At 42.4% G+C, this 18373-nt stretch overlaps 1 protein-coding gene across 1 annotated transcript in view; it reads left to right on the top strand.

Moving 5' to 3' along the window:
- The first annotated feature begins 4451 nt into the window (after positions 1 to 4451).
- LOC311105380 (complement C4-like) overlaps positions 4452 to 18373 on the top strand; it is a 29011-nt gene continuing 15089 nt past the window's right edge. Inside the window, exons 1-21 of the mRNA XM_084147519.1 lie at positions 4452 to 4649; positions 4835 to 5030; positions 5124 to 5313; positions 6973 to 7043; positions 8714 to 8799; positions 8879 to 8961; positions 9048 to 9135; positions 9313 to 9418; positions 9576 to 9702; positions 9849 to 9964; positions 10178 to 10357; positions 10543 to 10740; positions 11198 to 11392; positions 11592 to 11738; positions 12057 to 12189; positions 12351 to 12422; positions 14710 to 14916; positions 15462 to 15582; positions 15847 to 15917; positions 16116 to 16255; positions 16435 to 16638. Coding sequence (XP_084003645.1) covers positions 4588 to 4649; positions 4835 to 5030; positions 5124 to 5313; positions 6973 to 7043; positions 8714 to 8799; positions 8879 to 8961; positions 9048 to 9135; positions 9313 to 9418; positions 9576 to 9702; positions 9849 to 9964; positions 10178 to 10357; positions 10543 to 10740; positions 11198 to 11392; positions 11592 to 11738; positions 12057 to 12189; positions 12351 to 12422; positions 14710 to 14916; positions 15462 to 15582; positions 15847 to 15917; positions 16116 to 16255; positions 16435 to 16638 — 2793 coding nt within the window. The 5' untranslated portion in view covers positions 4452 to 4587. The remainder of the gene's footprint in view (positions 4650 to 4834; positions 5031 to 5123; positions 5314 to 6972; positions 7044 to 8713; positions 8800 to 8878; positions 8962 to 9047; positions 9136 to 9312; positions 9419 to 9575; positions 9703 to 9848; positions 9965 to 10177; positions 10358 to 10542; positions 10741 to 11197; positions 11393 to 11591; positions 11739 to 12056; positions 12190 to 12350; positions 12423 to 14709; positions 14917 to 15461; positions 15583 to 15846; positions 15918 to 16115; positions 16256 to 16434; positions 16639 to 18373) is intronic.

Here is an 18373-nt window from a genome sequence, read left to right on the forward strand (position 1 = left end):
CAAAGGTGCTAAAGCAGCAGATGCCTCTGTCCTGTAGGATGGATGGTGGTCCAGTGAGTTGGTAAAAGGACATGTAGCAGGGCTATTCAACTCCAGGCCTGTAGGGCAGTAGTAATGCTGGTTGTCTTTTCTACCTGGTAGTTAATTGATTGATTGATTAATGTCACTGATTGGCCAGAGAGTCCCAGGATGTAATCAGTTCCTGGTTAGAAGGAAAGAATGAAAACCAGAGTTGAATACCGGTATTCCTGATATTCAGTATTCAGTATGATCGCAAAGTTGTCATAGAACTGTCATAGTTGTTAACGTGTATGTTTGTTATCCCGTGTCAAGCCACTGTCAATAGTCTGCTAACACTGGGAATATGTCCTACTGTAATGTCCTACTGTAGCTCTCTGTCAGACCTGGGTTCAAACACTATTTGAAATCTTTCAAATATATTTGCTTTAGCCTGCCTGGACTGCCGGGTGGGACTTTTATATTGGTTCCACTGCAACAGGCAAGGTCAATTGATCACAGCTTAAGTATTTTACATGATTTAAAATAGTATTTGAACCCAGGTCTGCTCTCTATACTGAAGTATGGAGACTGATTCATGTTGAAGTTCTACAGGTGCCTAAGAATCCACTGGATGTTATAATGTAGGATGTGTCCCAAATGGCACCCTATTCCCTATTTTGCACTATAAGTGGTACACTATATAGGGAATAGGTTGTCATTTGGGATGCACACTTAGATTGTCTCTATCACATGGTTATTCTATTTGTTTTTGTATGTATTAATGGTTATATATCATTTGTGCCTGCTTTTGATTAGTATTTTTATTTTTTATTTTTTACTTGGGTAATAATGTGTAAAGCAGGTTTTCGGTGAAATTGTTGGGGAAAATGTGTCTAATCTACTTTAGCTAATTCAGACTCAATTATATGTTTTTCTATCCAATAGTCCTAAAATCATGGTTGTAGTGACTTTTTATGGGTCTGTCCCAAATGGCACCCTATTCCCTATTTAGTGCACTACTTTTTGATCAGAGCCCGTAAGGAATTAAGGTGTGATATAGGGAATAGGGTGCCATTTTGGACACATCCTATATCAGTGTGGTCCTGTATTTGAATACATACAGTACAGCACTGAATTGAATCTAATGAGAAAAGGTATATCCTGTAGGGGAGAGTGGGGTAAGTTGAGCCATTTTTTACATTCAGCATCACTCCATCAAGGGAAATATAGTATTCTTTCTAACAAAGATATCTACATATGTTTCAGGATGTTGTGTATCCCTGAAAATAATCAGAATTTATGTAAACATTACAGTTTTGAAAACATAGCTTGTCCAAAAAAATATTGGCATGACTTGGCACGACTTACACAGTTCTGTACTGAATGAAATATTGCCACTACCTTTTTAAAACCATGTCTATCTTTACTTCCCAAACACAATTCAACACAATCACAATCACTTTTTTGTCTTTTTAACAAATACTTTTTTTTACACTTTAAACATAGGCCAGGCCTTGTTGTTACCTCATAGCCCTCATATCCCAGCCTTGCATTATACCTGGGAATAAAATATTTACTCAACTTACCCCAAGGCAAACAGTTTGACTATATTAGCCCACACAGCTACAAGGATGCACTTTCATGCTAGGTTTAGGACCTCATATTGAAGCTTATAGAGACCCCAACTTATGTATAGAAAAATTGTACAATTATCTACTTTGGTTTAGATACAAGCATCATGAAACCTCTTAACACAATAAATTCATTTGACTTGGTGAAAATATAGGGGGCCGTGGTCAAAAGTAGTGTACGATATCGAGAATTGGGGGCCATTTGGGACTCAGACCAGAATATGTTTTATCAGAATGCAGTTAAAGGGAAAACCAACTATGACCTATTACAATCTAAGTCACGGATGTTAGATATATTATCATTAATACATTACAGAATTATTTATTTATTTTATCACATAAATATCCATAGGGATTGCCAATAATAAAGATATAATATTTATTTCCCTCTCAGATAACTTTCTAATCAGCCACAAACCACATAAAATATGTTTAGACATGGTTGCCACTTTTGCACTGAAGTGATGCATAAAGAAAAGGTATAGACCTGGTATAGACCATCACATTGTCAATGGATGTCCCAGTCATAAGACTAAGATAACATACAATGACCTCCATACTGTATCTATAGATACTGACTTCATATACCCACTGCTTTATAAACTTCAGATTTGTATATTGTTTGCTGTTTTATTTTTGAAAACATAAATGCTATGCAACTTACAATATCATACCACTAAAGTAGCATTGAATCCCAATATTTCTTTATTTTTTAATATGCAGATTTTTGCTGATTTTACATTTTGTCACTGTACCACCAATAGCTCTTATATCATGTTATTACCATCACCTTTATGATTTCAGGATTTTGTTGAATGCATCTAATGCCTGTGTGAGTTTATACACATGTATGTAATGTATATATACAGTATCTCACAAAAGTGAGTACACCCCTCACATTTTTGTAAATATTTGAGTATATCTTTTCATGTGACAACACTGAAGAAATGACACTTTGCTACAATGTAAAGTAGTGAGTGTACAGCTTGTATAACAGTGTACATTTGCTGTCCCCTCAAAATAACTCAACACACAGCCATTAATGTCTAAACCGCTGGCAACAAATTGAGTACACCCCTAAGTGAAAATGTCCAAATTGGGCCCAATTAGCCATTTTCCCTCCCCGGTGTCATGTGACTCGTTAGTGTTACAAGGTCTCAGGTGTGAATGGGGAGTTAAATTTGGTGTCATCGCTCTCACACTCCCTCATACTGGTCACTGGAAGTTCAACATGGCACCTCATGGCAAAGAACTCTCTGAGGATCTGAAAAAAAGAATTGTTGCTCTACATAAAGATGGCCTGGGCTATAAGAATGCACAAGAAAGCCCGCAAACAGTTTGCTGAAGACAAGCAGACTAAGGACATGGATTACTGGAACCATGTCCTGTGGTCTGATGAGACCAAGATAAACTTATTTGGTTCAGATGGTGTCAAGCGTGTGTGGTGGCAACCAGGTGAGGAGTACAAAGACAAGTGTGTCTTGCCTACAGTCAAGCATGGTGGTGGGAGTGTCATGGTCTGGGGCTGCATGAGTGCTGCCGGCACTGGGGAGCTACAGTTCATTGAGGGAACCATGAATGCCAACATGTACTGTGACATACTGAAGCAGAGCATGATCCCCTCCCTTCGGAGACTGGGCCGCAGGGCAGTATTCCAACATAACGACCCCAAACACACCTCCAAGACGACCACTGCCTTGCTAAAGAAGCTGAGGGTAAAGGTGATGGACTGGCCAAGCATGTCTCCAGACCTAAACCCTATTGAGCATCTGTGGGGCATCCTCAAACGGAAGGTGAAGGAGTGCAAGGTCTCTAACATCCACCAGCTCCGTGATGTCGTCATGGAGGAGTGGAAGAGGACTACAGTGGCAACCTGTGAAGCTCTGCTGAACTCCATGCCCAAGAGGGTTAAGGCAGTGCTGGAAAATGATGGTGGCCACACAACATATTGACACTTTGGGCCCAATTTGGACATTTTCACTTAGGGGTGTACTCACTTTTGTTGCCAGCGGTTTAGACATTAATGGCTGTGTGTTGAGTTATTTTGAGGGGACAGCAAATTTACACTGTTATACAAGCTGTAAACTCACTACTTTACATTGTAGCAAAGTGTCATTTCTTCAGTGTTGTCACATGAAAAGATATACTCAAATATTTACAAAAATGTGAGGGGTGTACTCACTTTTGTGAGATACTGTATATACATATGTATTGCAAATAAATATACCGTTTGGATGTTTTGGGAATTGTCAATGTTAAATGCATATGTGCTGTAAGTATTTGTAACATAGACCTAAAGCACAAAGTGGTCTGCAAATAAAGTATTTTCAACAAAATCAGACTGCTGACTTTTGAAAAACAGATGTTGTGTTTGTATTTGGTCTGTTTGGGAAAGGCTACATCCCAAACGGCACCTTATTCCCTACATAGTCCAGTACTTTTGACCAGAGCCCCTATATATTGCACTACTTCAGACCAGGGCCCATAGGGCTCTGGTCAAAAGTAGTGCACTATGTAGGGAATAGGAATCCATTTGGGACACATCAAAATCTTGTTTCTGGGAAAACACGTGATTTATTTCATAATGTTCCTTCTCCAATGCCAAGACTGGAGTCAGAGAAGCTGAGGGGAGGAGAGGTAAGTGGGCTAGAGGGGGTGTTGATGCTGAGACTGCGTCCCAAATGGCGCCCTATTCCCTATGGACTATGGTTAAAAGTAGTGCACTATGTAAGGAATAGGGTGCCATTTGAGATCCGGCAACCTATTCTCTGGGAGCTGCAGAGCCCAAAGGGAGAACCTCCCACTCACAGACTGGAACAACATTACAGACATAGCTGCTTTACAGATAACTTCTACAGTATTTTGTTTTATTTTCCAGTGCAAGTTTGGGGTTGAGACAAGAAAAGAAGACTCTTGTTCCAGTGGCATGATACAGATCAGACGGTAAAGCAGAAAGATGAGGAACACACTGCTTTTGGTCATGGCTGCACTGACTGCAGTTAGTGGGCAGAGGCCAATGTGAGTTATGTTCTATCCATGCTAATTATTTGTAGAGACAGTATATTTTACTTGTATCATTGCTCATTGGTAATGCTCATTTTCTGTCATGTTGCAGTCCTAAAAAATTACCACAATTTGTGTGTGAGCGCGCGAGTGCTTGTACGTGCATGTTTGTTTGTGTTCATGTGTGCGTGTGTTTGCAGATGTCTCATCACTGCTCCGAACATAGTCCACTTGGGAGTGGAGGAGACAGTGACAGTACAGCTCCAGGGAGCTACCAAGCCTACACAGATCACTCTGTACTTCTTGTACCAAACCGCCAATAATAAAGTTCTGTCTGAAAAAAAGCATGTAACTCTCAATGAAGTCAATGGCTATCAGGATGTTGTGAAAATGAGGGTAAGTATGCAGAAGGCTAACCTCTTTTCATACCCTATGGAATTACTCGAACATGCATTTATATTATTTTGCCTCTATTCTCATGTTTTATAGGTCATTCCTAGCCTGTACGATGAGGTAATCAAAAGCATGAGACAAAGAAAGAGAGTTGTTCCATTTATCCAACTGGCTGCAGAGACCAAGGATGCTTTTCTTACAAAAAAAACAACAATCCTTTTGTCAACAAAAAAGGGTTATGTCTTCATTCAGACAGACAAACCAATCTACAATCCAGGAGAGAATGGTAAAGTGTAAAATTGCATTATATACAGTGCCTTCGGAAAGTATTCAGACACCTTGACTTTTTCCAAATGTTACGTTATAGCCTTATTCTAAAAAGGATTACATTTTTAAAAATCCTCAGCAATCTACACATAATACCCCATAATGACAAAGCGAAAACAGGTTATTAGAAATTTTAGCAAATGTATTACAAATAAAAAACAGAAATACCTTATTTACATAAGTATTCTGACCCTTTGCAATGAGACTCGAAATTGAGCTCAGGTGCATCCTGTTTCCATTGATCCTCCTTGAGATGTTCCTGCAACTTGATTGGAGTCCACCTGTGGTAAATTCAATTGATTGGACATGATCCCACAGTTGACAATGCATGTCACAGCAAAAACCAAGCCATGAGGTTGAAGGAATTGTACGTAGAGCTCCGAGACAGGATTGTGTCGAGGCACAGATCTGGGGAAGGGTACAAAAAAATGTCTGCAGCATTGAAGGTCCCCAAGAATACAGTGCCCTCCATCATTCTTAAATGGAAGATGTTTGGAACCACCAAGACTCTTCCTAGAGCTGGCCGCCCGGCCATACTGAGTAATCTGGGGAGAAGGGCCTTGGTCAGGAAGGTGACCAAGAACCCGATGGTCACTCTGACAGAGCTCCAGAGTTCCTCTGCGGACATGGGAGAACCTTTCAGAAGGACAACCATCTCTGCTGCACTCCACCAATCAGGCCTTTATGGTAGAGTGGCCAGACGGAAGCCACTCCTCAGTAAAAGGCACATGATGGCCTGCTTGGAGTTTGGCTAAAAAAGGAACCGAAAGACTCTCAGACCATGAGAAACAAGATTCTCTGGTCTGATGAAACCAAGATTGAACTCTTTGGCCTGAATGCCAAGCGTCACATCTGGAGGAAACCTGGCACCATCCCTACGATGAAGCGTGGTGGTGGCAGCATCATGCTGTGGGGATGTTTTTTCAGCGGCAGGGACTGGGAGACTAGTCAGGATCGAGGGAAAGATGAACGGAGCAAAGTACAAAGAGATCCTTGATGAAAAACTGCTCCAGAGCGCTCAGGACCTCAGACTGGGTCGAAGGTTCACCTTCCAACAGGACAACAACCCTAAGCACACAGCCAAGACAACGCAGGAGTGGCTTCGGGACAAGTCTCTGAATGTCCATGAGTGGCCCAGCCAGAGCCCAAACTTGAACCTGATTGAACATCTCTGGAGAGACCTGAAAATAGCTGTGCAGCAACGCTCCCCATCCAACCTGACAGAGCTTGAGAGGATCTGCAGAAAAGAATGGGAGAAACTCCGCAAATACAGGTGTGCCAAGCTTGTAGCGTCATGCCCAAGAAGACTCGAGGCTGTAGTCGCTGGCAAAGGTGCTTCAACAAAGTACTGAGTAAAGGGTCTGAATACTTATGTAAATGTGATTTTTCACAGTTTTTAAAAATGATAAATTAGCAAAAAGTTCTATAAACCTGTTTTTGCTTTGTCATTATGGGGTATTGTGTGTAGATTGATGAGGGGGAAAACAATTTAATCAAGTTTAGAATAAGGCTGTAACGTAACAAAATGTAGAAAAAGTGAAGGGGTCTGAATACTTCCCGAAGGCACAGTATGGTTTTAGTTATACATTTAGCCTAATACCCATTTTTCCTTTCCCAGTCAATTTCAGGGTCTTCACGTTAGACAACTATCTGCTGCCTGTCGAAGAAAGCATCAATGTCAAGATATTTGTACGTTTGTAAAACATTGAAAAAGTTATCCTTTTTAGATAAAACTATAATAAATATATTCACGTCACCAAATAATTGATTAAAACACACTGTTTTGCAATGAAGGTCTACAGTAGCCTCAACAGCACTCTGTAGGGTAGCACCATGGTGTAGCTTCCGTTCTCCTCTTGGGACATTGACTTCAATACAAAACCTAGGAGGCTCTTGGTTCTCACCCCTTTCCATAGACTTACATAGGGGACGTCCTCCAACCTCTTGCAGGATGAACTGACATGTTGTCCACCCAATCAAAGGATCATATAATAATAATATGCCATTTAGCAGACCTTTTATCCAAAGCGACTTACAGTCATGCGTAAATACATTTTTAGATATGGGTGGTCCCGGGGATCGAACCCACTACCCTGGCGTTATAAACGCCATGCTCTACCAATTGAGCTACAGAGGACCGTAATGAATCTATTACTGAAAGCATTAGCTACAGCTAGCTAGCAAGCACTGCAGTGCATAAAATGTGGTGAGTAGTTGACTCAAAGAGAAAGACAATAGTTGAACAGTTTTCAACAAATGAATTTCTTCAAAAATGAAGGAGAAGCAAGAGAGAGAGGGAGACTTATTCTTCTTTTTTTTGTCACTTGTCAGTTTCACTTAACTTTACTTTGCTAGCAAATGCAGCTGACTAGTTTAGTTAATCAAACGCACGGCTCAAACAGAGTGATGCTATGTTAGCTAGCTGGCAATGACTATCCAACACAACACTGGAACTCTTCCAAGTCAAGGTAAGCTTTTGGTTTTATTAATGTATTGCTACGGGGTCCGCTGGTCTAACTGCTTACTGACTGACTCTACACTGTAACGTTACTGCATGATTGTAGCGGGTTTACTAACCCATTAGTTATATTAGCTATGTTGACTAGGACGTTACTTTAGCTAAAATGGTGACAACGATGTAACGTTAGGCTGTGTGTAGCGGTTATGACATGTTTTGGCTTGGAAAGGTTTTTTCGCCTGGTCACATACAGCTGATGTGTTGTTCATTGAAGTCCACAAACGAAGGTGAGAGGAGGAGAGTGCATAGAGGCTAGAATGAATACAACGTGGCTGCAATTAAAGTGAACTCTGTTTATGAGATCAGGGGTATATTCAGTCTGCCGATTCTGTTGAAAACCGTTTCTTAAACGGAAGCAAACGAAACGGGGATTAAAAAATACCTGAATTTGTCCAATAGAAACTCTCGTTTGCAACTGTTGGACTAATGATTACACCCTAAATAAGCTAGATGCAGGCAAGAGTGTGCAAGGCGGTATTGAATGTGTCACTGTCTGTCCATGTGTCACTGTCTGTCATCTCAAATGTTTCTCTCGACCTGTGTGCACCTACGTTGTAAACTTTCATTCATAGGTTGTAGCAACCTCATGATGGGTAGGTATAGGGAAAATTCGGGTATCATGTAGTAGCCTAAACCTATGTATGTTACATTGAACTGGGTGAATGGAATATGAATGACAGTCATCCAACATGCTGTAATATAAATAAGACCATGCTCATGAAAAATAAAAATGGTCCTCCCTCATCATAAACGGCACTGACTGCCACTGATCTGTATGTTAAAGTTGTCTTATTGTGTTATATTAATTCTCTGTTCTCTAACGTTCACTGTCTGTCTACAGAACTCCAAAGGCCTGCTGGTGTACAACCAGGCTCTACACTCCAGTAAACTCATTCAGAGGAACATTGTGATCCCTGACGTTGAGACGTAAGTAGTATGTTGACATAAAGTCTATGGAAGACAGGACATCCGTAGCACTGACCACTACTCTGTCCATATAATTCAGGGCTGGCCATTGGAAGATTGTTGCCACTTTTACCAACCATCCCATGTCCAACTCTTCAGTGGAGTTTGAGGTCAAAGAATATGGTGAGTATCTAAAGTAGGTTGTCTGACTGTATGATACGGCCCAACAACAAAAACATAAAGTGAAGCTTCCCCTCTATTTCTTTCAGTTCTTCCTGTGTTTGAGGTGAAGATAGCAGCTTTGAAACCATATTATTTGCTGACAGAGGATTCCTTTCAATTCAGCGTCTCTGCAAGGTGAGATTGTTGAAGCAGATTGCATTTATGGACTGTTTTGTGAATTGTTCATACATTTAACATTTACATTTTAGTAATTTAGCAGACTCTCTTATCCAAAGCGACTTACAGTAGTGAGTGCATACATTTTTCATACTTTTTTTCATAGTATGCCAAATACATGTGTGTTGATTGCAGGTACACCTATGGCAAAGGTGTCAATGGCATAGCTTATATTAGATTTGGACTAATCGATGGAGAAGGCAACAGAACACATCTACCTGGCCTAGAAAACAAGACTTCTGTGAGTTCACTTTATCATCTCAAAGCTTTACATAAAAAAACATAACATTAAAGTCATTGTTTCTAATTGTAGAGTTATTGTTTTGTATCCAGGCCAGTTCCATTGACTTTTATTTTTCTGATGAGTCATTTGTGAAATTTTTTCTGGTGTATTGTAGATTCAAGATGGCATCACCAGCATTACCCTGCCAACTGAAGACCTACGTGGGAAAGCAGGAAAGCAAGGCATCCCACACATGGAGGGATACAATCTGTACATAGCTGTTACAGCTTTAGAAACAGCAAGTAAGTCCTTCATACAGTTAGATAAAACATGACCATACCAGCGGATTCAGGTATTTTCTCTAGGGCATACAATAACTGTTTGTGCTGTATGACAGTGACTGTCTCTCTCGGCCTGTATTTTGTCTCTCTCTCTCTCTCTCTCTCAGGTGGAGATCTAGAAGAAGCTGAGAGCACTTCAGTAAAGATAGTGACGTCTCCATACATCATTGACATGTCAAAGACTAAGGAATACTTCACACCTGGAGGAAAGTTCTCTATCCTGGTACTGTGTGGTCGTTTCTGCACTCAAAGACAAACGTTAACACCACAGAATAAAATATAATTGTATTCATTCAGTACATCATATTGAGATTAGCAAATTCCTTTTCCAAATGAGACGTACAATAGTTATCAGTGTTATCAATTGTATTTGCCTTACTATGACTGTATCTACAGACATAGTCAACTGGGTATATGCTGCATGTTTCATTCTCAGGCCACCACCACCCACCCAGATGGATCCCCAGCCCCTGACCTCCGTATAAGGGCTTCAGTTTCAGTGACCTCTGTAGGAGGCACACAGGAGTCTGTTAAGATGGAGGGATCCGGTAACTCTAAGGGTGAGGCTGTTCTCGCCTTCGAAGTGCCCAAACTGGCCACGTCTATCGACATCAAGGTACAGGACAGACAGATAACTTTCAATCAACACTCTATTTCCCATGTAGTTTGACAAGCATATTATGTGTCTCTAAGCTCTGTGGTTAGCAGAAATGTAGTGCACTAAATAGGGAATATGGTGTCATTTGAGACACAGCCACTATTTGATGTGAGGTCATATTGACTATCTGTTCCTGTCTCCAGTTGTTTGCTGCGGGAGAGGAGGAGGAGGTGGTAGTGAGTGATGCCAAAATGACATTGTCAGCAGTCCAGTCTGAGGGGAACAGCTACCTGAGTGTAGAGATAGAACACGTCACCCTGGAGCCAGGAGGAACCATGACGGTCACTCTCAGAGACATCACCCCACCAGGCACCCCACGACCATCCTACATCTACTACATGGTAACATATTGGAGTATCAGTCCATTCTAATAATGGATGGAGATGACCATTTACCACTTCTGCAACATACTTTCTGTGCATAGCTTCACGTTTCCATACACTACAGTCGATTTTTGTTATTTTTCTTTGTTTAACCTTTATTTAACTAGGCAAGTCAGTTAAGAACAAATTCTTATTTACAATGACGGCCTACTCCAGCCAAACCCGGACGACGCTGGGCCAATTGTGCGCCGCCCTATGGGACTCCCAATCACGTCCAGATTGTGATTGTGACGCCTTTAGCACTGAGATGCAGTGCCTTAGACCGCTGCGCCACTTGGGAGCAAGGATTAGGATTGTCATAGCTGTGGTTTGTCTGCAACCAACATGAATATAAGCACGTTGGGAGTTGAACCATTTCAATATCTGTAGTGAAGAGTAATAATGTGTTATTCCCTTTCTTTACATGCTCTGTCAGGTCCTGAGTAAGGGCAGAGTGGTCCAGATGAACAGGGTGCAGAGGACTGAGCTGACCACCTTCAATCTGGCCTACAGTCTTGACCTGGTCCCCTCCTTTAGACTGGTGGCCTACTACTTCACACAGGGCCCAGAGAAGACTACCATAGTGGCTGACTCTGTATGGGCCGATGTCAAAGACTTCTGCAAAGGACAGGTTCTGTAGTTACCACTTGTTTCTCTACTTCTACTCTTACTAAACTTAGCCAGTTATGTATTTTTAATTCTTTTTAATCAGAGCTGTGCATCAAGAAGGCAAATTGTATGTTTTCATCTTGACTAATAAGGATCAATCAAAGTGATATAGTTTTGCATGGAGGCAGATTGTGATATTATCTTTGTTGTTGTGTTTTCAGATCGAGATCCTTCCATTTAAAGAGCATAAACCAGCTGAGTTGGTGAATGTGGTGGTCCGTACAGACCAGGGAGACAAGGTAGCTCTGGCTGCTGTAGATACAGCTGTTTACATCCTCAACAAGAACAACAAACTCACTCCTCAGAAGGTACAGAGCCTCCGTCTATCACACACTTACCAGGTTTAATGAATAGATACATACAGTATGTCAATCTCAATGTGACAATAACATTACATTATTAGTTTGGATTTTGCCTCAGTTTTAGATGTATGTTGACAGCTTCACAAGGCTATGACCTGGTATCAGCTAATAGAGCGTTTCCTAAGCTAAGTCCTGGAGATGATGAGTTTATTATTTGAATCAGCTGTGTAGTGCTGCTGTCTACCAGGGAGAATGGGATATGCAAAAGACAAATCTCTGTTGTTCATGTAGTAAATGGACCAATAAAGTAATCTTCTTCTTTAGATGTTTGCCTACATGAACTCCTATGACCTGGCGTGTTCTATGGGAGGAGGCAGAAACTACCAGTCTGTGTTACAGGACGCTGGGCTCGCCTTTATAACCAACTGTGGAGGTACAGAGGTTCACGTGAGAAAGGGTACGATTTACATTTAGACATTTAACTAATTATAATATTGACTGAATAGCACATGAAAGGATCCTGACTGGCAAAAGCACACCACTGCAGCTGTTTTTGTTGATGGAGTTTATTCCACACAATATTGTAAAATGATTTTTATTTTGTCCTCTGATAATCAGATTACTCCTGTAACAGCAGAAGAAGAAGACAGAAGAGAGCCCTGAACCATCACCAGGCTTTCTCTGATATCAGTAGGTGTAGCAGTAACTTCTCCTATTCTCCCTCCATCTTCTGAGCATGCTGGTTTTACTCTTATGGTGAGCGTATCAAGTATTATTAGTTATAGAAATGACAGTGCTTTCAATAATCCTTTAATTTACAAATGTTCAGATATGTTTCAGCAAAAGTCTTCCTTAGCATATTACATGTACCCAAACCAGAAACCGTGGATAGATTGCAGCATTCGCGCAAAACTGAAAGCATTTAACCATGGCAAGGTGACTGGGAAAATGGTTGAATACAAACAGTGTAGTTATTCCCTCCGTAAGGCAATCAAACAGGCAAAACGTCAGTACAGAGACAAAGTGGAGTCGCAATTCAACGGCTCAGACACGAGACGTATGTGGCAGGGTCTACAGACAATCACGGATTACAAAGGGAAAACCAGCCACGTCGCGGACACCGACGTCTTGCTCCCAGACAAACTAAACACCCTTTTCACTCGCTTTGAGGATAACAGTGCCACCAACGCGGCCCGCTCCCAAGGACGCTGGGCTCTCGTTCTCCGTGGCCGACGTGAGTAAGACATTTAGCGTGTTAACCCTTGCAAGGCTGCCGGCCCAGACGAGATCCCTAGCCGTGTCCTCAGAGCGTGCGCAGACCAGCTGGATGGAGTATTTACGGACATATTCAATCTCTTCCTATCCCAGTCTGCTGTCCCCACTTGCTTCAAGATGACCACCATTGTTCCTGTACCCCAGAAAGCAAAGGTAACTGAACTAAATGACTCACCCCGTAGCTCTCACTTCTGTCATCATGAAGTGCTTTGAGAGGCTAGTTAAGGATCATATCACCTCTACCTTACCTGACACCCTAGACCCACTTCAATTTGCTTACCGCCCCAATAAATCCATAGATGATGCAATCGCCATTGCACTGCACACTGCCCTATCCCATCTGGACAGGAGGAATACCTACGTCAGAATGCTGTTCATTGACTATAGCTCAGCCTTCAACACCATAGTACCCTCCAAGCTCATCATTAAGCTCGGGGCCCTGGGTCTGAACCCCACCCTGTGCAACTGGGTCCTGGACTTCCTGACGGGCCGCCTTTAGGTGGTGAAGGTAGGAAACAACATCTCCACTTCGCTGATCCTCAACACAGGGGCCCCACAAGGGTGCGTGCTCAGCCCCCTCCTGTACTCCCTGTTCACCCATGACTGCGTGGCCACGCACGCCTCCAACTCAATCATCAAGTTTGCAGACGACACAACAGTAGTAGGCCTGATTACCAACAATGACGAGACAGCCTACAGGGAGGAGGTGAGGGCCCTGGCAGAGTGGGGCCAGGAAAATAACCTCTCTCTCAACGTCAACAAAAAAAAAAAAAGGAGCTGATCGTGCACTTCAGGAAACAGCAGAGGGAGCACGCCCCTATCCACATCGACGGGACTGACAATCTGAAATGGTCCACCCACACAGACAGTGTGGTGAAGAAGGCGCAACAGCGCCTCTTCAACCTCAGGAGGCTGAAGAAATTTGGCTTGGCCCCTAAGACCCTAAGACCCTCAGAAACTTTTACAGATGCACAATTGAGAGCATCCTGTCTGGCTGTATCAACGCCTGGTACGGCAGCTGCTCCGCCCGCAACCGCAGGGCTCTCCAGAGGGTGGTACGGTCTGCCCAACGCATCACCGGGGGCACACTGCCTGCCCTCCAGGACACCTACAGCACCCGATGTCACAGGAAGGCCAAAAAGGACATCAACCACCCGAGCCATGGCCTGTTCACCCCGCTATCATCCAGAAGGTGAGGTCAGTACAGGTGTATCAAAGCTGGGACCGAGAGACTGAAAAACAGCTTCTATCTCAAGGCCATCAGACTGTTAAATAGCCATCACTAGCCGGGTACCACCCGGCTACTCAACCCTGCACCTTAGAGGCTGCTGCCCTATATACATAGACATGGAATCACTGGCCACTTTAAATAATGGAACACTAATCACTTTAATAATGTTTACATACTGCTTTACTCATCTCAAATGTGTATATACTGTATTCTATTCTACTGTATTTAGTCAATGCCACTCCGACATTGCTCGTCCTAATATTTATATTTGTATATATTTCTCAATTCCATTCTTTTACTTTTAGATTTGTGTATTGTTGTGAATTGTTAGATACTACTGCACTGTTGGAGCTAGGAACACAAGCATTTCGCTACACCCGCAATAGCATCTGCTAAATATGTGTATGTGACCAATAAAATTTGATTTGATTTATATAATTTATTAGCTAGACACATAGTTCTTATCTGCAGTCAACAGGTACCAGAATCCAGTGGAGAAGAGGTGTTGTCACGATGGAGCCAGGTTTAACAGCCTGGGTCTGACCTGTGAGAGTCGTCATGCTAAAACCACCCACAAGTCTGTTCCGTGTCGCGCTGCCTTCCTCAAGTGCTGCAGAGATGCCACCACGCTGAGGAGCAACATCAAGAAGAGCAGGAAGACGTACAGCCTGGCTAAAAGTACAGTACAGTATTGTATTATATTATTACATTAGTAGTTGGACTGTTAATAGCGTCTCAGAATATCTCACAATCTACAGATTCTTGTGGTGCATTTAAGCAATAAGGCCTGAGGGTGTGTGGTATATGGCCAATATACCATGGCTAAGGGCTGTTCTTATGCACGATGCAACGCGGAGTGCCTGGATACAGCCCTTAGCCGTGGTATATTGGCCATATACCATAAACCTACGAGGTGCCTTATTGCTATTATAAACTGGTTACCAACGTAATTGGAACAATAAAAATAAATGTTTTGTCATACCCGGTGTATATAGACTGATATACCACGGCTTTCAGCCAATCAGCATTCAGGTCTCGGAACACCCAGTTTATAATCAGTAATATAGAACTTCTTAGATAAATCAATACTTTTGTCTTTTTGCAGATTAGTTGTACTACAGTATATGCACATATTTTGTATTGATTGAGCTGAAATTTGTTAGAATGATGTCTGAGGATATGCATCTCTCTCTCCCTGTCCTCTTCCCTGTCTTCCTGTTTAGCGGCTGACGATATGGGTGAGGAAGAGGAGGCCATAGATGAGGTGTCTGTCCACCTCCGCTCCTATTTCCCTCAGACCTGGATGTGGGGCATTGTTGATGTGGGCCCCTCTGGTCTCGTAAGGTAACATGGTAACCTGCAACATCATGGACGGTAGGGCAGCGTCACAAATGATACCCTATTCCCTATATAGTGCACTACCAGCCCTGGTCTAAACTAGTACACTATATAGGGAATAGGGTGCCATTTGGGACACAGGCCAGGACAGTCATGACTGGGACCAGGAGTTTTCCCTGACCGTGTGAACTGACTGGGTAAAACTTGGGGACCAATATAGTGTAACAAGTATATTAGGAATTAAATAATGTTCTACTTTATTATTTTCAGACACAGTGTTGCTGTCCCTGACTCCATCACTACCTGGGAGGTTCAAGCAGTGGGGATCTCTAAAACAAAAGGCAGGTCACCTCTTCCTTCTAACCTAAGGCCATTACACTAGCCTGGTCCTAAATCTGTTTGTGCTCTTACAAACTCAGTTTAGCTGTCATTGTCAAGCCAACCATGACAACGAGTGACAAAAGTTGGCATGCTAGCACAAACAGACTTTCAGAGGACAGTCATCAAGTTGTTAATGTTAGTGTTGATTCTCCCTTCAGGGTTTTGTATAGCAGAGCCCAAGCCTCTGGTGGTGTTCCAGGACTTCTTTGTCTCTCTCAGACTTCCCTATTCTGTGAAGAGAAACGAACAGCTACAGGTGAAAGCTGTGGTGTACAACTACAGAACCGACAGTATGGAGGTAACTAGTGTTGTAAAAACAATATATGTCAAAACAATATATTCAAGTCCAAAATGCCCCCAACAGCCATTTATACAAATAAACCACAGTTGCAGACATTTTCATCTGTAGATTCCTTTGATAGACATTTTTACTATACTTACATCTACTACCATGTCTATGTGTTTCTCTATGTGAAGGTGACAGTGGAGCTGGCATGGGTGGAGGGTCTTTGCAGTGCAGGGGGAGACCGAGGGGACAAGCAGGTGGTCACAGTACCTGGTAACTCTGCTCTCCCTGTCTACTTCACCGTGGTTCCTCTGGTCATAGGAAACATCCCTATCCATGTAGAAGCTTACACTAAGACGGCCCGCGACCAGATCAAGAAGGACCTCAAAGTCACAGTATGAACACAACACTGGCAAATATTTATAACTTGTATCACCTCCCTCCCTCCAATATACAGTAGTGCTCCAGTATGTCTCTATGATACATACAGTGGGAAAAAAGTATTTAGTCAGCCACCAATTGTGCAAGTTCTTCCACTTAAAAAGATGAGAGGCCTGTAATTTTCATCATAGGTACACGTCAACTATGACAGACAAAATGAGAAAAAAAATCCTGAAAATCACATTGTAGGATTTTTTATGAATTTATTTGCAAATTATGGTGGAAAATAAGTATTTGGTCAATAACAAAAGTTTCTCAATACTTTGTTATATACCCTTTGTTGGCAATGACACAGGTCAAACGTTTTCTGTAAGTCTTCACAAGGTTTTCACACACTGTTGCTGGTATTTTGGCCCATTCCTCCATGCAGATCTCCTCTAGAACAGTGATGTTTTGGGGCTGTCGCTGGGCAACACAGACTTTCAACTCCCTCCAAAGATTTTCTATGGGGTTGAGATCTGGAGACTGGCTAGGCCACTCCAGGACCTTGAAATGCTTCTTACGAAGCCACTCCTTCGTTGCCCGGGCGGTGTGTTTGGGATCATTGTCATGCTGAAAGACCCAGCCACGTTTCATCTTCAATGCCCTTGCTGATGGAAGGAGGTTTTCACTCAAAATCTCACGATACATGGCCCCATTCATTCTTTCCTTTACACGGATCAGTCGTCCTGGTCCCTTTGCAGAAAAACAGCCCCAAAGCATGATGTTTCCACCCCCATGCTTCACAGTAGGTATGGTGTTCTTTGGATGCAACTCAGCATTCTTTGTCCTCCAAACACAACGAGTTGAGTTTTTACCAAAAAGTTCTATTTTGGTTTCATCTGACCATATGACATTCTCCCAATCCTCTTCTGGATCATCCAAATGCACTCTAGCAAACTTCAGATGGGCCTGGACATGTACTGGCTTAAGCAGGGGGACATGTCTGGCACTGCAGGATTTGAATCCCTGGCGGCATAGTGTGTTACTGATGGTAGGCTTTGTTACTTTGGTCCCAGCTCTCTGCAGGTCATTCACTAGGTCCCCCCGTGTGGTTCTGGGATTTTTGCTCACCGTTCTTGTGATCATTTTGACCCCACAGGGTGAGATCTTGCGTGGAGCCCCAGATCGAGGGAGATTATCAGTGGTCTTGTTTGTCTTCCATTTCCTAATAATTGCTCCCACAGTTGATTTCTTCAAACCAAGCTGCTTACCTATTGCAGATTCAGTCTTCCCAGCCTGGTGCAGGTCTACAAATTTGACAGCTCTTTGGTCTTGGCCATAGTGGAGTTTGGAGTGTGACTGTTTGAGGTTGTGGACAGGTGTCTTTTATACTGATAACAAGTTCAAACAGGTGCCATTAATACAGGTAACGAGTGGAGGACAGAGGAGCCTCTTAAAGAAGAAGTTACAGGTCTGTGAGAGCCAGAAATCTTGCTTGTTTGTAGGTGACCAAATACTTATTTTCCACCATAATTTGCAAATAAATTCATAAAAAATCCTACAATGTGATTTTCTGGATTTTTTTCCCTCAATTTGTCTGTCATAGTTGACGTGTACCTATGATGAAAATTACAGGCCTCTCATCTTTTTAATTGGGAGAACTTGCACAATTGGTGGCTGACTAAATACTTTTTTTCCCCACTGTATGTACATTAGGCTACATGTGGTTCTCACGTCTTTATTCTGCTGAACACAACTGGCAACGTG

Source organism: Coregonus lavaretus (genome assembly GCF_964263955.1).
Source record: "Coregonus lavaretus genome assembly, chromosome: 30".
Classification (NCBI taxonomy): Eukaryota; Metazoa; Chordata; class Actinopteri; order Salmoniformes; family Salmonidae; genus Coregonus; species Coregonus lavaretus.